This window comes from Antedon mediterranea, chromosome 8 (genome assembly GCF_964355755.1).
Source record: "Antedon mediterranea chromosome 8, ecAntMedi1.1, whole genome shotgun sequence".
Lineage (NCBI taxonomy): Eukaryota > Metazoa > Echinodermata > Crinoidea > Comatulida > Antedonidae > Antedon > Antedon mediterranea.
Genome location: NC_092677.1, coordinates 16515150 through 16536898, shown reverse-complemented (window position 1 = coordinate 16536898; position 21749 = coordinate 16515150). Strand labels below are relative to the sequence as shown.

At 33.7% G+C, this 21749-nt stretch overlaps 2 protein-coding genes across 4 annotated transcripts; both read left to right on the top strand.

Annotated features, from left to right (window-relative positions):
- The first annotated feature begins 2464 nt into the window (after window positions 1–2464).
- On the top strand, window positions 2465–8556 carry LOC140056921 (glutathione synthetase-like). Its single transcript, XM_072102446.1, has 11 exons — window positions 2465–2511; window positions 3305–3584; window positions 3843–3918; window positions 4751–4887; window positions 5024–5143; window positions 5393–5557; window positions 6051–6120; window positions 6217–6408; window positions 6769–6850; window positions 7416–7608; window positions 8066–8556. The coding sequence occupies exons 1-11, from the start codon at window positions 2466–2468 to the stop codon at window positions 8193–8195; spliced, it is 1491 nt and encodes a 496-aa protein (XP_071958547.1). The 5' UTR covers window position 2465; the 3' UTR covers window positions 8196–8556.
- Window positions 8557–9103: 547 nt separating this feature from the next.
- Window positions 9104–21733, top strand: LOC140056561 (glutathione synthetase-like). Of its 3 annotated transcripts, none has more exons than XM_072101973.1 (11): window positions 9104–9183; window positions 10705–10984; window positions 11183–11258; window positions 12218–12354; window positions 12759–12878; window positions 13393–13557; window positions 14343–14412; window positions 15057–15248; window positions 15830–15911; window positions 16346–16538; window positions 20813–21733. In XM_072101973.1, the coding sequence occupies exons 2-11, from the start codon at window positions 10707–10709 to the stop codon at window positions 20934–20936; spliced, it is 1437 nt and encodes a 478-aa protein (XP_071958074.1). In that variant the 5' UTR covers window positions 9104–9183; window positions 10705–10706; the 3' UTR covers window positions 20937–21733. The 3 variants fall into 3 exon arrangements, with proteins under 3 accessions (XP_071958074.1, XP_071958071.1, XP_071958072.1); XM_072101970.1 differs by lacking the exon at window positions 20813–21733 and adding an exon at window positions 17290–17927; XM_072101971.1 differs by lacking the exons at window positions 9104–9183; window positions 20813–21733 and adding exons at window positions 10168–10413; window positions 17290–17927.
- The last annotated feature ends 16 nt before the right edge of the window (window positions 21734–21749 follow it).

Below are 21749 nucleotides of genomic sequence, written 5' to 3'. Positions count from 1 at the left end.
TTATAAGACATTTGTAACAAGACAGTTGATTGGTCAAAAAGTGACAGCTGTACATTTTTTCTCTGATAACAAACTTTCTATGTTACTACTATATTTATTCGCGAATACACGTTGTTCGGAAGGGTTTTCATTTAAAATATTAGGGTGAGTGTATTCGAGGTAGGCGTTTTCTGGGTGTAATTAATATGGTCACATGTATAATCAAATCAATTCTCCCTAGATATTATATTATAAAAATACAACACAGTTAATATCAAGAAAATTACAGTTAGGCCTACTAACAATTCTATCAAAATGCTTGTTCAATGGAATTAAATCAATGAATTGTACTAATAGTAATATAAATATGTTTGTGTTTTTATAGGCCTAATTAATAGTATATAATATTGTGTGTGTATTATGCATGTGGCGTATTTGTATTTTTTTTTTTTTTTTTCAGCAGAAAGTGTTCAATTTTTTTAACGGTGGAATAGCTTGAGCTAAACAATTGCAAAATGTTTTTTTTTTTTTATTTTCCGGGTTTTTTTTTAGTACACTAAATGTTTGCGAGAAACTAATTCAATGAAATGGATATCAGATGTTGCTGCTCAATGTTCTTTAGAATACAGGAGAAACTAAGTCTAAGTAAATAAGTAATTCAATGCCAACATGTATGCTGTCCCTAGCAGTAATACAAAAATATTTGTTTATATGACAATGAAATTGGTTGAAAAGGTGATTGACACATTTAGCCGCTTTCCTGTTTCATGTTGCACCGTTTGGATCGTATAAATAGGGACTTTACTATGGAAGACAATCACCGCCAAAAATAGGCCTACAATTACAAACATACAATATATTCGTTGAAATATTAAATGTACTCGCAGAAACGTAAAAATGTTCTTGCAGAAACGTACAATGTACTCGCAGAAATGTATAACGTACTCGCAGAAAAATACAACATACTCGGAAGAAGAAAAGGACAACAAAAAGACATGCACAACGTACAACGTGTGTTCGCTGTGGCTTCCCGTCGTGTTTCGTAAAGTCCATAATAAGCGAGGTGTAGAACTTTTGATTCTGGTAGTTATCAGTTATTAGTAATCTGGTTAGAACTAGGCTGGTTCAATATGCTGGCAGTGAAACTATGTGGATTGAATTAAAGGCCTCATACACAGAAAAATGTGTATTATTGGACTGCATTATAGACCACCAAACAACAACGTCCAGCTTCTTCATCAATCTTTTAAGCTAATATTTGATCCACAAAGGCTAAATAATTAGTTATAGTTGGCGATTTTAACCTGCTCGGTTTTTAGTGAATTGACGACGGTAGCCATACTTATAAATCGACTTTGCTACTAAAATGTTTGTTTTTCTGATCAATTTTAATCATTTTAACCTTTCGCAATATAATTTTTCTATATACTCGTTTGGATAACATTTTAGATCTTGTACTTTGTAATACTTAATGTTAGCCTAATTATACAATTGTAATGTTACAATTGTTCTTTGATTCTGATCACAGGAGTCTCTTTATATTAAGTTTTATTTTGATTCCTGTGCTCGTGATAGTCATACTTTAGGACTATTTTTTATTTTTCTAGAACTAATTAGGTTGTTATATGCAATGTTTTTGATCGTTTATCTTGGAATATCCTGAAGAGCTTTGATGAAGTCAATTTTCATGTCCGACTGATTTTTTATATTTTTCATCAACAATTTATAATTATATTTCGATCTCTCAATCATATAGAATCGAACGTGTTCAATCCAAATTTATTTATTTCATTAACCACAATTCTGGTCTTCTAATCAATCTTCCTCCGCTTCATAATTGGAGAAGTTTTTTTCAAATTGAATATTCTCTTCAAATGCTTTCACTCCCTTTTTTAAATTTTAATTTTTCTCTCTTAAAATTACACTTTCTTCCCTTGCCCATTGTCGAATCAACGTAACTGAAAATATTTTATTCGAAAAATTATTCAAGCTTTACAATTCAATTTCTATCAAATATAAGACTAACAATATTTTTGACTGTTTTTAGATCTAGATATAATTTTGCCATTTTTGTATGTTTCATATTGTATTTTTCTTTATTTTTATGTATATATTTATATATAAATATTTTTAATGCATCCTATTATTGGCGATTTTTCGCTGTTAGATGAAATAAAGAAGAAATAAACAATGTCATTATTATGGTTAATTTGGAGGAAGCTACGCTGTACACACAACCGATATGAATAGTAGATTTAATTTAAAAATGGGATATACTGTATAGATCAGAAAGAATTAAGATGAAATGCTGCTTCTACCGGTTGGAACCTCATTATGCTATTACAACTAGAGGTCTACATGAATGGAATAAAACGAAAGCGCCTCTTACGTCTGGAGCATTTTTCTCTGGACCTTTGTGTATATTGAATTAGTATTTTGTTTGTTTCTTTTAGGAACTTTTTTGAGTTCGGGGCACATCTTCAAATATGGCATATTATATTCCTCTGAATGGGCGCTTTTTAAATAAAGAAAGTAAGTACAGTTGTAGAAATAGTTTGTTAAAATAGTATATTTAGCAATCTAATTGTCGACAAAGCTTCTGCCCTCTCCAACTAATTGAATAACAGAGTCTACAAACCTTTATGCCCATGTACATTACAATTGAAATTAAGTATCTACAGTGTGTATCGGTAAGTGTAGGATTAGCTTTACACTACTGCAGCATGATATTTTCATATTTCAACTTTAATATATTAGTATATGTGAATTAATTGTAAATATAATATTATAAATAAATACACATATCTAAGTAAGGTTAAATTATTATTTTAATATTTTATTTATTAGTGAAATGTCACTTGCATGCTACACTTTTGCACAATGTTTACTAACACACTTTTATAAGTGGCATTGGTCACATAAACATAAAACACATTCAATGGTATAGCAGTTACAATCGTTTCAGTTCAATGAGTTCACTTTAATTAGCATAACCATTAATCAGTAACATATGATGTTATATTTATAATTTAAACAAAATCATCGTCGTAAACATATTGTTATGTTCCAATTGTTGAAACTGAACACATTGCGCAATATCGTTTTGAACAATTAATGGCTAATGTAAAAAGACTTAGTGGAAGAAAGTGGGATGACCATAAGAACATTTAAGTTTGTCTCCAAACTTATTTCGGCCTTATTCCGCACTCTTGTATAAATGGTTTCTGTTTTAACAAGAATGTGTCATGTTTGCCCGATTATTAATCAATAGTTTAAGATAGAGTGCTTTTCTTATTGAGAGGGGTGTTTCATTTTTCTGCTTTAGCAATGGAATTGGATTCTCCTGTTAAACTTCCTCTACCTGATAGTCTGCTGTCGGACGCTAACAATCAATCAAAAGACTGCGCTGTCTTACATGGTTTCGTTTTTCGGACCATTGAGAATCCTACTTCTTCAGATATTGTGATGTGTGGACCACATGCTCTTCTGCCAGCCCCGATACCAAGGAAATATTTTCACCAACTTGCACAAGTTCAAATATACATTAATGAGCTGTTGTATCTTATTTCAAAAGACTATGATTTTATACGAGAAACATTAAAATCGTAAGAATTACATAAAAATAATATTTGTCCTCAAAATATGAGTATAAAACTTAACACATAGCTCTCAAGTACTAAACAAGGCCAACAGCCATAAGTTGCGTGCTAAAACGCATAGTGATACCGGACCGACAGACAGACCGACAGACCGACAGACCGACCGACATAGTGAGCTATAGAGTCGCGTCCACGCGACTAAAAATATCTAAAAATAGATACGATTGACGTTGAATCGAATATTTTCATGTTAAATTGTTTCAGAGCAACAGTATCTGACAATTTCACTGGCAGGCTGTTGAAGATATTAGAAACAACATTAAAAGAAGATATTGCTGGTGTAAGTATACGTTTTTGTTTGCTCGAGTTGAAAACTAAAGATGTGTATGATTGTTGCAGTTTGCTGAAGTTCGTCAACTGTACATCACAAGCAAACCTTACTTGATAAACTCGTTTGCTCGAGTTGCAAACTAAAGATGTGTATGATTGCAACTGTACATCAATAGCAAACCTTACTTGACAAACTCGGAGTTTGCTCGAGTTGTAAACTAAAGATGTGTATGATTGCTGCAGTTTGCTGAAGTTCGTCAACTGTACATCAATAGCAAACCTTACTTGACAAACTCGGAGTTTGCTCGAGTTGCAAACTAAAGATGTGTATGATTGTTGCAGTTTGCTGAAGTTCGTCAACTGTACATCACTAGCAAACCTTACTTGACAAACTCGGAGTTTGCTCGAGTTGGCAAACTAGATTTGTCGAACTTTTGGAAATTGTCTTGCCAAAATTGAAGTTTGCTTTATTGATAGTGAGGCACGAAGTGGAGCTGTAGCTACTTAACGTTAACGTACCTTCTAATCCCAGGCCAGGGATGTAACTCACGACTTTTTCAACTCCACTCCCTAATAATCAAATGAGACTTAGTTTAACAAGCAAGATCAATTATTAAAATAGTTGATCCATCCTGTAATTGGCGAGGTACTCGCTCTTGAATGCGTATGAAAAGAATGAATAAATAGATTGTATTTTGTTGAGTAAATCAGGGAAGGTGAATTACGAGAAATTAATTAGAGAAGTACAATGCTTAAAGGTTTAAATATTGGAATACCTTCAGAACTGAAATAGTGATGATGATGGCAGATGATAATAATTTAAAAGAATTTTTTTTTTCTAGACCGGAGTGTTAGCTCTTTTAAGATCAGATTACTTTTTGGATGGATCAACAGATGAGATGCTGCCAAAGATGGTTGAGATAAACACTATTGCAAGTGGCGCCGGGGCTATCCAGTCAAATTTAACTCCAGTACATAAGTAAATGAGTATTCTCCTCAGAAAATAGAATCATCACAAATAATTATAGTCTACTAAACATGGGAAATAGTAATAAAATAATGGGAAAAGACAAATATAACACAAAAGTAATAGCAAATAAATAATTTATATATAGATACACTACTCAACTTCTCGGTGGACGATGTGATGTTGAAAAGTCTCTGCCGACAAACAATAACATAGAAAAGTATTCAAATGCATTTGTAAAAGCATGGGAGATTTACGGCACACCCAAGTATGTCAACTTTTAAATTCGCTTTATTTTCGTTTTGTAAAAAGAAAAAGAAAATGATGATATAATTTCAAGAAAAACAATAAACAACCTTTCAAGTTATAATTTTAGCATTTACGAGTAAAACACTGTACTATTTAGTTAGAACATTTTACTTCTTGCTAAATGTGTTTTGTCGTTCTCTATTTTTTAAAATTTAAATTAAATTTTATTTAAACTGAAAATTTATGCTGTGTATTTCGTATAAAACAGGGCAGCTATTATCTTCGTTGTATCACGTACAGAAAGAAATATATTTGACCAACGACTAATAGAGTTTGGAATTAAGAAGATTAATTGGGACATTCCAATAAAGAGAGTTACACTATTGGACATTGGTTCAAAAGGAAAACTGTCAGACGATAGGCGCTTAATAGTGTAAGTGTCAGAGTTAAAATTTAGTGCCAAAGCAAGTAATTATTGTCGCCTTACATATGCTTAGACTTCCACAATCTGACAATTGCAAAACAATCCGCATTGTCTTGTAAGTTCCCATTGCCTGTTGATTTTATGTCTAAATCGAGCGTTCAACAAAACCCAAAGTAAAGTTTTTACATATGACAATCAGCAGCGTAGGTACATCCTTATATCATCAATTTATGTCTTATTGCGAGATGGCACTAGAATATAGATTTTTTTTTGTTCTTTGCTCTATCAATATGTACCAATCTGAATCTAGAAATTTAAATCCTGAACCAATGCTTATTTTGAAAAACCACAAACGTTTATCTACTTCAAATTTCAATAACAAAAATGGCTGCCATTTTTATTAAAGAACCAACATAGATTAATTGTAATAACCATTGATTGGCTGGTTAAACGATATTTAAAGAGTAATACTGTTGATTTCCTTTTACTAATTTATAATTAGTGATAGTACTGAAGTTGCCATAGTTTACTACAGAGATGGTTACATTCCATCCCATTTTACGTCTGAGATGGTATGTATATAATTATTCATTTTATTAAATTAATTCATAAACAATACGTACAGTATTTTGTAAATAAATAATAATAATAATATTTAATTTATATAGGAGTGGAATGCTGTGTTCATGGCTGCAAGGTCTCGTGCAATATGCTGTCCAAACGTTTCGTTACACCTAGCTGGAACTAAGAAAGTCCAACAAGTGATAGCTAAGCCAGGGATGGTTGAAAGGTTCATATCAAATCCAGATAAAGTGAAGGCAATCAGGGCAACATTCACTGGCCAATACTCTCTTGATATTGTAAGTACCGTGATCCATGTTGTTAAAAATTATTCAAAGTAAGACGGCGATTATATTCGGATAACGAAACTGGACATATAACCTTTTGGCAAGGATAATTACATAGAAATACAATTACAACATGGTTGCTAGCTATGCCTATGGAGTGATGTGCAGTAGCCGCTTTGTTTAGGAATTTAATTGTAGTTTAGTCATTTTCCGAAAAGATAATAAGATGGTTTTGTAACTCATGTCTTCGCTTTTCTACCCAACTATTGCTCATTTCATATAATACCTTTCTCATACTACATCAGCAATTTGTTATAATACAATAAAGATACTATCTTGCAGTTTCTTGTAGTTCTTTCAATTTGTTTCTAGGGTGCTGAAGGCGATGAGGCAATCGCAATGGCGATTAATTCACCAGAAAACTTTGTGATGAAGCCAAACAAGGAAGGAGGAGGTAAAATACGTTTTACTGTGAACTAAGATAATGTCTATACAGATTGGTGTGGTGGTTGGGTGGAGACCACTAGGAATTGTATAAAGCTTGTTTCCGACTAGTAGAAGAAATACTGTTCTATCATTTTTTCCATCCCCCTCTTACGACAAGAAGTTGAACCATCACGTCGATTGCAACGTACGCCCAAGCAGAAACGAGTGTTGAATAAAAGTTTAGGAAACGTCGTCGGTACCCACGCAATATGTTATTACGGCATGTATGCGTCGTCGACACGTTGAGCCAGCCGCTTGCGTTGCGTCCATGAGGAGGACCAAGCGTTGTCACTACGTTAATCACAACCACATAGTCTCAGAAAAGGAAATACCGATATGTTGATTCACTCTACTTCTCTTTATTACATTTTGCTAATTTTATTTGACAAAATTTATCAAGAATTTTAATATCTGAGAAGATTAACATTCTAGTTTCACACTTTTGCAATATGTTAGTCATTCTGTCATTGGTGAGGAATAAGCCTCAACTAACTAAAACTGACATTTGTTTTTTTGTATTGGTATTATTTTAGGAAATAATATCTATGGAGTTGACATTCGCACCAAACTCCTGGAAATTCAGAACACATCAGAAAGAAATGCATATATCCTGATGGATCGAATATTCCCGGTCACTGTCCCAGGCTATAAAGTAGTGTCATCACCAGAACTGCCGAAACTACAGAATATGGTCTCAGAGTTTGGTATGTTTGGAGCTCTGGTTAGGTGAGAAATATTACCATCAGCTTATTTCTTTTTATTACAGTATATATTATTTACAAGGAATATAAAACGTAGTTGGTCGGATTTTGCCATAATCTAAAGTAATTGTATGTCTATATATACTATGCTAAGTACACACTACCGTAACAAACATCATTCTGACCGATTACTAAAGCTTGGTTCCAACTAGGACGCAAAGCAATGGCGTAACCGCAACGCAAATGTGTTGACCAATGACAAGCGACAGTTCGAATAATCCATCGCTTGTGATTGGTCAACTCACTTACGTTGCGTCTACGTCCTTGAGTTGCATCCTAGTTGGAACCAAGCTTTAGCTCCATGACGAAAATCTGCGTAATTATATCATCCATGAAAATGTACGTAATACTAATAAAACTACGTTTTTTTACAATAGTTTCTTGATGATTTACATGAATAAAAATGTGTCATTTTTATATAGTGATGGCAATGATGTTGTATTGAATGAGTTTGCAGGACATTTAGTACGAACGAAACCCAACGGTGTGGATGAGGGTGGTATAATGGTCGGAGTCTCGATTTCAGATACGCCTTTCTTGGTTGAATTTTAAATCAAATCGTAAATCTAAGTAACGGGTTTCTTTTGTTTTTCCTGAATGTTACTACATAATAATCTGTAAGAGTAGGCTTACCCGGTATCAAAACTATTCAACTAAAACAAATACGTATATATTTAATTAGAATATTATTCATGGCAATGCTGTGGAAATCAGCTCAGCTCAACAGAAATAAAAAAGAAAAGCAACAAGATAAATCATCAAAACGATAAAGTGTAAAACAGCCAGAAATGAAGTCAGAGTTTTTGAGTATAGTTAACATTAACCCCTCCTCAATGTTAGCATGTTGTATTTTCATTTAGTAAAAAATTATTATAATAATTATTATAATTAACTAATATATTCAAGTTTTGCATGATCCAATCAATAAATAGTTTCTTGTTATAGTTAAACAATATTTTCTAGGTGCATTACGTGTGAAACCTGTTACTAACATGTTATTTAAAATGTTTAAAATATTAAATGATATAGTGCCTAAAAAGACTTTCAAACAATAGGCTCACGTTACCGTAAAACAATATAATATTCTTTAAATAATAAATAAAAACGTTTAATCATTACTAGAATAGGGCCTAGAATTTTACAGAAATTAAAGTTAATGATCATCCGTATTTGGAATAAAAGATTTTCCAAAAAGATAAAGTTAACCAATAAGCCTATTTCACATAATATTGAAGCTGAGACTAAACTTTACTTTCAGTTTTATGCAAAGTGTCATTTTGTTTATTTTAAGATTTCATCGTAGTGAAAATTACGATTTATTGCAGTATGTAATTATATATATATATATATTATCTGTGTCAAGATATAATAGTATACGAAAATAATAATAGAAAATTATTGTATTAAAAAAGTTTACTTACTGAAGAGGGCGCTACATTAATAACAATAAAAAAAAAACACATGACTCTGCAGAGTTTTATATTTATTTTTTAAGTAAGGCTATTATATGTTTATAGTAGGCTCTGTGCCTTAAAAAGAAGTAAGTAAAGCCTACGTACTATAGCGCCCTAATATAGTCTAGGCCTACTAGAGGCCTAGCCTAGGCCTAGACCTAGCCTCTAGGGCCGCCTAGCTAGGCTAGGCTGGCCCCAGACTAGTCTTTTGCCGGCCAGAGGCCTAACTAGCCTAGGCGCCTAAAAGGGTCACAGTGCATTTCGGCCGCCAATCATTTCGGCCGCCGGTTATGGAACGACCAAATTCATGAAACTCCAAAAAGGACAAAATATGGCATGATCATTTCGGCCGCCAGGTATGGCGCGCCAAATTGAAATAGCCAGAAATAACTGTACAGAATTACAGTGAAAAAAAATGGAACGCCACACAGAGAATTATCATCATTTAAACTAGAGATCAGTTGTGCAATGGGCTAAAAACTTCAGCATCAACTCCTTCTTATTAAAAAAATATCATTAATATTCACTGTAGTGATGGCAATGTGCACGCTATAAATATCGCTTGCTGTTTCTGGAATTGAAGACCGCCGATTCGGCTTAATAATACACTATTTAGTAAAATATTAACATTTTAACACACATGGCGTGTCATACATATTCAAGAATAATTACAATTCTGGCGGCCGAAATTAACAATACATATTTTGTCCTTTTTGGCGTTTCATGAATTTGGCAATTCCATAACCGGCGGCCGAAATGACTGGCGGCCGAAATGATCAGACACCCCTAAAAGTAGAAGGCCTAGCCTGCTACTAATCTGTTGGGTGCTGGGCAACCCGTACCGTACCCAAACGAACCCATCATGCCAACTCGTACCCAACTTGGCTAACTCGAGTCGTACCCAAATAATTGGTCAACTCGTACCCACTGTGGCTAACCCGTACCCAAACCAATCCGTACCCATACAAACTCGTACACGTAAGTATTTCCATGGCTTACTCGTACCCATGGTCCCTTATTTGGCTTATACTCGTACTCATTTTTTGGCTAACTCGTACCCATTGGCTTACATACTTACCGATTTGATGGCGCAAGGTATGCTTTTGCCGTGTGGATATTTTTATATTTAAATTGTTTTTTTTTTAAATTTTACAGGTCTCGGCACACATTCACAAACTTCTTGCAATCACCTGTAAAATAAATTGAAAAAAAAAATTATACATTAGGCCTAAAAAAACATTCATATATGTAACAAGTATTGACCAGAACCAATTACGATAGCAAAAGCGTATCAGCGATAGGCCCAGTATCACCTGGTAGGGTTTTATGATGATGTTATTAACATATTAGTGGTTAATTTAACTTATATATATTTTTTAGAATTACTATACATAAAATGTACAGATAAACCACTGATTTCAGTACTTTATGGTGTATTTTCAATTTAAGTTTAAATGCGTGGGAATGTGTCTGATTTGAAATGATATTTTTAATGTTCTTAAAGATCTTTCGAAATAGGTTGCTTACAAGCACACAGAGCACTACTGTTTAAATTTTAATTAATATAGAAAAATGATTTAACTTTTTTATTCTTCATTCTGTAATAGAAATGGAATTGGATCCTCCTGTTAAACTTCCTCTATCTGATAGTCTGCTGTCAGATGCTGTCAACCAATCAAAAGACTGCGCTGTCTCACATGGTTTCGTTTTTCGGACCTTTGAGAATCCAACTTCTTCAGATACTGTGATGTGTGGGCCACATGCTCTTCTGCCAGCACCGATACCAAGGAAATATTTTCACCAACTTGCAGACGGGCAAATGTACATTAATGAGCTGTTGTATCTTATTTCAAAAGACTATGATTTTATACGAGAAACATTGAAATCGTAAGAATCACAAAACAATATTTCTTTCTTGTTGAACAGGACACGTTTGTAAACCAGCTAGCTGATCCATATGTCTTAAGTAAAGTAGAACCCCTCCTTTGGGACACCATGATTCATACTGAATGTATGCGGTTGTGTTATTTATTCAACCGGACTATAATCAATACTGAATCTTTTTTTTATTGAAAATTGTTTCAGAGCAGCAGTATCTGACGATTTCACTGGCAGGCTGTTGAAGATATTGGAAAAAATATTAGAAGAAGGTATTGCTGATGTAAGTACACAGATATTGAGGCTGCTTTACCCATCTGGTAAGCTTAGTCTACAGTAGCATGTACTTTGCAAACTTTAGCAAACAACAAGTTTGGTAATAACAAGTTGCCAAAGTTTGCTAGTGTAGATTATATAACACCTAAAGAGATTCCAGTCATTTGATTGGACAATTGTGAGTCACATGATGAAGTAAGTGCCCTATCAATCAACCATATTATAGTGCTTGCCCATAATGACTGCATAACAACAATGCTTTGCGCATGCTCCAGCGGCTTTGCGGATGCTCCCAACTTCTTTGCAGCGAGAGCGCTGTGGACGGGTTGAAGACCGGGAACTAAATGACAAATCTTTAAGCTGTAGATAACTAATTTGCAAAAGGTAGGTGCTTTACAGCTTCTTCCTAAGGTTTGAAATGACAGTTGTGTAGTTATGTGAGGTAAGCAAAGTGGCAACCTCCAGGAACTGGACTTTTAAACTTAATTGTGTAGATAGGGGTGGTGTTTGAATCATCTTTGTTTTATTTTTTTTATTGTCATTAACGAGTTGTCTTTTGTTAGCCTATTTCTTGCCTTTGGTTAGCCTTTCTAGATAATTTTAATAGTCAACTAACACTCAAAGCGCTCTGATCTTCACGAAATAGCGCTATATAATGTCTCATTATATGTATATATATATTATAAACCTGACATTTCTCCAAAATGTAGCAAACTCTGAGTTTTTAAACATGAGTTTTGTGAAGTTTGCTATTGTAGGCTTTAGAAGACTAAAGTATTACTGATTTTAATTTTTCAGTTAAAATACATGATGATGATGGTATCAAAAGTGATTCTGATAATTATAACAATGATTACAATTATAAGAATGTATTGCAATTGTAACATTTTACTGTACAGTAAAAATGATAATTATGCAGAAGACAATTCAAATGCCAGGGACCTAAAAGTGTGTTTTTGTTTCTAGGCCGGCGTTTTAGCACTTCTAAGATCAGATTACCTGTTGGATGGATCGACAGATGAGATGCTGCCAAAGATGGTTGAGATAAACACTATAGCAAGTAGCTTGGGGGCTGTCACAACAAATTTAACTCTAGTACATAGGTAAATAAAAGTAGCAACAAATTTAACTCTAGTACATATGTAAATAAAAGTAGCTTATTGGGTCTCACAACAAATTTAACTCTAGTACATAGGTAAATAAAAGTAGGTTAGTGGGTCTCAACAAATTTAACTTTAGTACTTAGGGGGTCTCATCTATATAAATCGATTACATTGGTTACTTTAATTGTAGGTCAATACATGTGCACACATTAACATCTCTGGACATCTCGGAACAAAAAAAACATGCCTCTCATCATTGTGTTTTTCTGTTTATCTACAAAATTGTCATACTATGCAAACCTTGTTACCTTTTGATAGCATCACCTTGGCTCTTGGTACCTCCACTATGACTACGTGGATGACCTATAAGTAATCACTATCACAAAATGCTATTTTATTTATAGATACACTACCCAACTTCTTGGTGGACGATGTGATGTAGAAAAGTCACTGCCGACAAATAATCACATAGAAAAGTACTCAAAAGCATTTGTAAAAGCATGGGAAGTTTACGACACACCCAAGTATGTGCATTATTATTTTTAATATTATGTTCAAACAGTCTTTCTAAGTTTTCACGCTCAGTAAATATAGTGAGTGTGTATCCAGGTATTCCATATGTAATTAGGCAACAGATTCACTGCTGAAGCAGTCTGAGTAGTAAAATTTCTGTAGTAAGTTTCATATGTGACGGGTCCAGGGCTTTAAAGTTTTTTTCACACCTACTCCGGGTCTGAATCCAGTTCAGGCTTGCGTCAAATTGCGCATACAGCATTAGCATTTTCATGACTCATCAAGGAGCTACGACCATATCAAGTAAGAGGATTGGCGTGAGCTGCATGTGTGTCATGAAATCGAAACATTTTGACGCCATTGTATTTGCCGCGTTAGAGCCGGAACTGGAGGAGGTGTTAATAGGTGTCTGTGACATTAAATCTTTTTTCCCACCTGTCTGAACTTCTATTTCGATTTATAGTAAATTATGAAAAATGACGTTTTGTTTTGGTTCCTAATGCTGTATATTTCATCTAAATGCAGGGCAGCTATCGTCTTTGTTGTCTCAACTACAGAAAGAAATGTATTTGACCAAAGACTTTTAGAGTTTGAAGTTAAGAAAATCAATTTGGACATTCCAGTAAAGAGAATTACCCTATTGGACATTGGTTCAAAAGGAAAACTGTCAGATGATAGGCGCTTAATAGTGTAAGTACTGTATAGTATGTATATATAAATATGACAAATCCTATACAAGTCAATTTTAAGAAACAGGACAGGAAGCCACAGGACGGTGCTCATGAATAATTTATGCACGAACCTTAACAAATTAAGCAGAGCTTAGTGTGAAATTCTGTCGTCTTTTTGAGGACGATAAAGTTGCCATTTTCCCGTTTACGAGGAACGATTAGAAATAATTTTACACTCTAGCGAACACAAGAAGTCCTCCCCTAACTGTCATGTTTCGTAAAGTCCCTAATGTTATACATGTAATGGACTTTAGCACAGATAGTTTTAGAAATACAGTCAACTCTCCCAATACCAGTACATGTAAAGAAAGCTTTAGCATTTGGTAAATTTATCTTGGCTTCTACTAAATTCAGGCATACGTTACTGCCATATAAATCTGATAGAACCAGTACTACTAGATCTCTCAGACGTAGTGCAACTAATTGTTTGTTGAGGTGTAGGTGTCATACTGAGAGATGAAGAAAATACACAATACCATACTTATGGAATATTTAGAGTAACTTGTAACTTGTTTTGTATTTTAATGTCTTTTTTCTTTTTTTATTGTAATCCACCCTGAATTTTTAATTTGCAAATATTTATAAATTAATTATTATAACATCAGACCATGCCATATCAAGAAAAAGATTTAATTATTGATATCAGTTACGTTATCTATGCTCAATATGGGCTGAATATTAAAGAGTGCCCAGTACTTTGTTCAGTTTCTTAGTTTTACATTTTTTTTTTTCCCCTAAAATTAGTGATGGTACTGAAGTTGCCATAGTTTACTACAGAGATGGTTACATTCCTTCACATTTTAAGTCTGAGACGGTATGTATTAAATGTATATTTAAATCATAGAATATGCAACAGGCATATCTTTTTTTTTTAATTTGCTGCATCTACGCTTGGCATCTCCAATCCAGACACTACTCTACGGTAAAGTGGTTGGAAAGCCGAGTGGTTAGGACACTTGACTGTCATACAGATAGACCTGGGTTCAATTTCCGACAACTCCCAGTCCACTCAGCTGTAATTAAGTACCTAGTTGAAAATACTAGGGAGAAAAAAGGCGGCGTGGAAAGGAACTGGCCACCCTAATGCCGAGGCTTAGTACAATGAGTTCCTAACAGCTCATTCCCCCACGTTCAGATTGAACACGGGACTCACCTTTACCTTTACTGTACGGCCTAATTGAGGGTGTGTAATATTTGACTTAACTAGTAATAACATCGCTCCTTCATAAATCAAGTCATATGGCTAATTGGTCAGTGCTCCGGTTCTTATAACATTACGCCAGGTTTTTCGAAACTCATCTTTTTTTCCTATTTTGTTTCTAATCTTTAATTACCACCATCTTTTATCAACATTACCTAGACAGAGTCTAATCTTTCCATAGTTTGTAGATATTGTGTATGGATTGATTTACAAATAGATTCCACATTTTATTGATGTAGAATATTTAATTCATGCAGGAGTGGAATGCTGTACTGTTGGCAGCGAGGTCTCGTGCAATATGTTGTCCAAACGTTTCTTTACATTTAGCTGGAACTAAGAAAGTTCAACAAGCGATAGCTAAGCCAGGGATGGTTGAAAGGTTCATATCAAATCCAGATAAAGTGGCGGCAATCAGGGCAACATTCACTGGCCAATACTCTCTTGATATTGTAAGTACTGTACCGTAATATACCTCATAATTACGTCTATGGATAACCACTTTACAGAGGGAAAATAATAAACATTTGTACACAAACCTTTCATTTATTGGTGCCAAGTCCTGTAATTGGGCTAAGAGTTAGTTGTGGTTTTCTGGGTTGTCTTTTATCGTTGTCATTGGTTTTTAAATTTGTTTCTGTTTGTTGTCTGAATGGGTCTTTAGGACGAACAGTTTAGGAGGAAATGAATAAAATAAATAAATAAATAAAACTTTCATATCATTGCCACAAGTTAATACAAATTTTAACAGCAATTAATTTAGGAATGTTCTTTTGATTCTATTGAAGTTCACCTTCAAGTTTAATATTTATATATAGGCAATTTTAATTATACTTGTCCAGGAATATAGACAACGGATTCAGGCCTTGGAACCTTCCTATTGCCTTCCCTCACATTGTGTTTTGATTCCTGACAATTCCACCATTCCATCCCTATTGTACATAATGTACCTCCCATCTTTCATCAACAATTTGCCTTAAAAAGTACAGAATAGTGCTATAAAGTTAGTATTTTAAATGTCAAATTCTTTTAGGGTGCTGAAGGTGACAAGGCCATCGCAATGGCAATCGCCTCACCAGAAAAATTTGTGATGAAACCCAACAAGGAAGGAGGGGGTAAGAGACTAAAGCAACTTTTGTTTGCAATATCTTTCTAAAGAGAGAACAGTTATTTGTATACAGAATTAATAACATTGGATTTGTAGCTGTTGTGGATGACATAACTTATACCTATCTTTTCCTTTGTGAAAGCAGTTCTACATCTCCACAACTTTTCTCATTGGCCAAAAACAGATCCACCACTTGAGCCTTGTGAAACGTAGTTTATAAAATCTAGTTTAATTCCCAGTTGATTAATTATTTGAAATCAGTTTTTTGCTATTTTGTTATTATTCCATCAATTTTTAACCAAGAAGATTAAGATAAACAAAATTAACTAATTTTACTCTTTTTTAAATGTAGTTTTTGCCATTGAAACATCTAAATGGTGCAAGTTCAGCATTCAATTTTCTCTAAATGAGCTTTACTAAATTGTGTTGGTATTATTTTAGGAAATAATATCTATGGAGTTGACATTCGCACCAAACTTCTGGGAATTCAGAACACATCAGAAAGAAATGCATATATCCTGATGGATAGAATATTCCCAGTCACTGTCCCAGGCTACAAAGTAGTGTCGTCACCAGAACTGCCGGAACTACAGAATATGGTCTCAGAGTTTGGCATGTTTGGAGCACTGGTTAGGTGAGCAAATTATTAAACTCAGATTTGTTTTAAATAAATATACAATACATTAATTGATAATATTGGCAACTCTTCCCTTCACATTCGTTGAGGCAACTAGGGATTATATAGAATATTTTAACAGCATAAATAACCATAATCAGTAATATTTGCCTTCAGTTTTGGTTTTACAGTGATGTGTTATCAGCGATGGAGAGATACAGTATGGTGTAAAGCTGCTTTCACATCATGACCAAATTCGGTCTGGTGCCCTGAGAAAAGTATTGTGGGAAAACGGGTTCATTGGTTTACACCAAAATCATATGATTTGAATCCATAACTGATTCGGGCTCCTAATTCGGAGCGATGGATTAAGAAGCCATTTGTTTCTTAAAATCGTACAATTTTTTACCTTTTGACCAATCAACAGTAAACATGAATAACCTTGACACCAGATAACTGAATTCATACTTGATGTGAAAGTACGCCCAGCGCTGGTGATTTTTATATAATATTTATATATAACTATCTTTGAGTTTGAATGAGTAGTTCAGTTAAGTCATAAATTTGGAATGTTGTTGATATTATAGAATTCATTTGTTTTTCTGATTGCTAAGTTGTACTTGAGGTTGCTAAAATTGTGTGTTGAGCGTTTAAGACAGTGCCACTCCAAATAACAGTGATGTTAGAATAATTGCTAATTACAGCGAATACTACTTCACAATCCTATGGTTAACCCATTTTTGTATCTATTTCACTTTTCTTTTTCTAGTGACAAAAATGATGTTGTTCTGAACGAGTATTCAGGACATTTAGTACGAACTAAAGTCAATGGAGTCGATGAGGGCGGTGTCGCTGCGGGGGCCTCGGCACTTGATACACCTTTCTTGATATGAATATGGTTTTGTAACATTTAATAGTTAGAGGGGGAATTAATACATGCCTTGAGTAAAATAACCAAAGTGTACTAATATTCCATTTATTTGTACTAATAAACGTTGTTTTTAGCTTTGGTCAGACTCACAGGCAAATATATTTGATTATGTAGGAGGTAATTAACATTACTAAGAGTGGGAAAGGATTTTTTATTAAGATTTTGTTAATAATATCTTAATTATTCGAGCAGAAATTTCATGAAAATGTTCAAAGATTGTTGGTCTCCTAAACCTTTTATTGATTTTTAAAATGAAATATGTAATATTTTATTATTATTATTTTTTTGTTAGAAATAAATATTATTTTAATAAGTGAATACAGTAATATATACCAATATTGGAAATACAGGTACCTGTGTATTTATAGAGGTTGTTTTTGATTACTCATAATATTTTAAATGCCAAAATAACTTTTTTATGCAAAAATTATTTTTAATAGTAAAATATTTTTTTATAGTTAATTGTCTTTCCAACCTTTTTGGAAAGTTGTTTTTTTAAGAAATACTTTTTGGTAAATTCTTGATAATCATTATTAACAAATGAGATTAGAAATTTAATACAGTCCGCTGTTTTCTAGGTTCTAGGTGATAATTCACGTAATATTGGAAACAATGACTTGTGGGCTAACATAAAGAAAAGTAACTACAGACTTGTGGCAAGTCTAAGTCAACACTAATAATCTTTTAATTTAATTACAGATCCAGGTTTATTATTTATTTATTTATGGTTTAAAACAACTTCCACACCAGCAGCAAAAGCTGAAAATGTTTACAAAAGTATTCCATCAAAATACAAATATGAAAAACACAAATTACAAGTAAACCTAAAAAGTTACAAGATTCTAGCTAGGTACGGTATTGTTGACTTGTTTAGTCTTTCAGTCCTACACCTACGCCTCTCCAAGCCATTGCCTGCATAACTTCTGAGAGATCTAGTACTGAGTCTATCGGATTTGTACGACGGTAACATATCCCTGAATCTATTAGAAGCCAGAATATCTTTACCAAACGGATTGGACCAAAATGGATTTTTAAAAATAAATATAGATATATAGATAAGAAGCAAAGAACTTATAACACAAGAATCTCCTGTTCTTCAATTTGCATTCAAAACACAGTATCGGAAGTACAGGGTTAAAAGGTCAAACTGGGCGACGCCATTTCACAGCATGGAGCAGCGCCCCCTCCAAACTAGGAAGTCAATTACTCTACCCCCCCTAGAGTATTAGCAGATCCCCTCTTTGATTTTGACTTTCTAATTTGATGCGGGCGCCCTACTCCTCAGTCAATTACTCTATCCCCCCCTAGAGCATTAGCAGATCCCCTCTATGATTTTGACTTTCTAATTTGATGCGGGCGCCCTACTCCATGGCTCACAATGGCGCCACCCATAGCTCTATTCTATCCCACAATGCCTTTTGAAATTGTTACGCGCTTCGGACGAACAGGAGATTCTTGTGTTATAAGTTCTTTGCAAGAAGATACAAATAAATATAATGTAAAAATAATTATTTATGAAGGTTGATAGAATAATTGTGCTGAACACATTCCTCGGTACTGTCACAGTCAGTGTACCTAGATTCTCCAGTATCTTTATCTAAATTCTGTAATACAGTATCACATGTGTTTCACATGTATCGCCTAGAATCAAAGACCATAATTCCTAACACTAAACCTAACTTTACAGTACATGATACAGGCACCACATGTGACACACATGAGATGCTGTATTATGGAATTTTCATAATGATACGTGGAAAATATTGTCGAATGTGGAGATACAGCACTTAATTTAAATGAAAGGGTCACTGCCATAGAATTAATAAAAATTAATATTAATCTGGACACCGTCTCGGTTTGTGTGTTTGAATTTCTGTGTTACGAGTGTACAATGGATACTACCACCAAGTAAAGTCAAGTGTTGGATTGTTCAATGGTTAGTTAGTATGAGCTTGGTCATACTGGGCATACTAGGGCCTGTAGGGTTTTTTGATATAAATGTTATTGTGATATTTATTTGTACAGTGTTTTATACATTTTTAATGTGAAAATACTGATTAGGTTTATTCCAAAAATCCCTCTGTGATAAGTGATGATTTGTGCACTGCATTGAACACGTTGTGATGAATGAAAAGTTGAACTATATTATTTTAACTTGTTTTTGAAAAAAAATATATAAGTTACCCATAGGGCATGATAATAACATGTACTTTATATCATTCTGTATCATACAACCCTACCAGGCGATACAAGGCCTCCTGGGAGAATTTTTGGTATGACCGGTTACTATTAAGCTCTGTCTACACTATCAAACTAGTTTGAGTGTGATGTGCCTTAATCTGGTGGTGAAAAAATATGGTAGTGATATGACATCATCACATCTATATATGGGCATATCACATTGTCACATAAAGTTTGATAGTTTAGACAGAGCTTATAGTTTAGTATGTACTATATGCTTTTGTCATGTCACATGTTGCATCATCAAATTTGTATGCATGACATATATTTCATAACCATTAATCAATGCTATTATCAACATTCATCAAGGGATATTGCTTTTCAGTGCTATAGGACCTGCTGGCAAGAAAAACTGGTTCAAAATGGCCTTGGCAGCTAAAATGGCAACACTGAAAAAAATTTTAAATTTCATTTGCAAAGAAAAAAAAAAGCGGCAACTAAATAACAATCTTGATATGACATCGTTCAGGGGAGAATGCAGAGGGTCGCGGTGGGTCCAGGGTGCACTCATTGACATGTGCTCATCCACCCTGACTAATATTAATATTTTTTATGTTAGCACTGTTTAAACTATTCTGTATTTGCTCCTGTGGTGTCAAAGCATGAGAAAATCAGCAAAAGCCCGCCCATAGGTTTTAGATTTTTTATAGTTCATTTGCTTCCTAGCAAGTTTCAATAGTGTATGCAAGAGACTTTGATTTACAGATTCTGTAATTTACTGTGTGTTGCATTCTATTTAAAAAATCAAGTAATTTGACCACAACACAATGATTGGTCAACTCACTTGTATTGCGCCTACATCATTGTATTGCGCCTACATCATTGCATTGCATCAAAGTGGAGAATCAAGCTTACACTCTTACTATACTGACTTCCTTGTTTGTTTGTATTGTGTTTTGTAGTGTATGCATGGGACATATTTGAACAAATATTTCTGTATGTATGTAGTGCTGTTTAGTTTATGTTCCATTCCATGTTATAATATTTACAGATAACAGCAAATTGCCTTAGTTGTTTTGTGTGTATGCATTGGACATAATTATTTGAAAAAAAATATTTCTCTAATATAAATGCCATAATCTAACATTTTTTTAACTCTAAATTATTATTTTTTTTCTAGTGACAAAAAAAATGCTGTAATGAACGACTTTGCAGGACATTTAGTAAGAACAAAACCAAATGGTGTAGATGAGGGCGGTGTAGGAGTCGGAGCCTCAGTTATAGACACACCTTATTTAGTGTGACTTTCTAACACTTTCTCTCAGACATTACGCTTTCCAGGATTTTTTCCCATATTTGTCTATTTTGGGCAGGATGGTTTGATATTGTACTAAAGTCTTTTAAATCTTTTTTTATTTGGTTTATCCAGTTATATTTTTATCTTTCTGGTGGCCTTTTTACTTTCTTTTTAGTTTCCTTCTGTTGTGTTTAATTCAGAGTTGCTGTAATTCTTTTTTTGGGCAAATATAATTTTTAGACATATATAAATATAGATTTCATTGATGCTTAACTCGACTTTCTGCAAACTTTGAGCCAAGATAATTAAAAGTTTGCAGAACGCCGGTCTAACTAAAGATTAATTGTTTTTATTTGAGTACTTTCCTCCTATTAGTTAAGCTTTAAAATTAGAACAAAAATGTATAAATAATATATTGAAATTTTGCTATATGTATACATTCCTACTAAAATATTTTTATATTTATATATATAACCATATACTGTAGTTAGTGGCCGAGCGGTTAATCAATCAATCGTTCGATTTATATGTAGCCATTATTTATTTAAGACAATGGAACTGTAATTACTCGCTCTATGGGTCTGGTCTTTTCGGATAAGGACTATAAATCGTAGGGCCAGTGTACACTAGCTCATGTGCACTTTAAACAGCCTGACTGGGAGAACCGTCTTTGACTGAAGATGTCACCCAGTATAAAGAAATAATACTGTAATAACATAGTACTATTTACATTTTGATATTTTTATATACTGTATAGTATCATGCAGTTTAAATAATGAATAAAATTTGTGTAATTTTTAACAAAAATTGTATATATATA

What these genes read in the sequence shown, in the direction of transcription:
- LOC140056561 (XM_072101973.1), top strand. Translation starts at nt 10,707, where the DNA reads ATGGAATTGGATCCTCCTGTTAAACTTCCTCTATCTGATAGTCTGCTG. An exon ending in AATTTAACTCTAGTACATAG is followed by an intron (nt 12,355 to 12,758) that starts GTAAATAAAAGT and finishes TTTTATTTATAG; the next exon opens with ATACACTACCCAACTTCTTG. An exon ending in GCCAATACTCTCTTGATATT is followed by an intron (nt 15,249 to 15,829) that starts GTAAGTACTGTA and finishes AAATTCTTTTAG; the next exon opens with GGTGCTGAAGGTGACAAGGC.
- LOC140056921 (XM_072102446.1), top strand. Translation starts at nt 2,466, where the DNA reads ATGGCATATTATATTCCTCTGAATGGGCGCTTTTTAAATAAAGAAA. An exon ending in ATACGAGAAACATTAAAATC is followed by an intron (nt 3,585 to 3,842) that starts GTAAGAATTACA and finishes AAATTGTTTCAG; the next exon opens with AGCAACAGTATCTGACAATT. An exon ending in GAGATTTACGGCACACCCAA is followed by an intron (nt 5,144 to 5,392) that starts GTATGTCAACTT and finishes CGTATAAAACAG; the next exon opens with GGCAGCTATTATCTTCGTTG.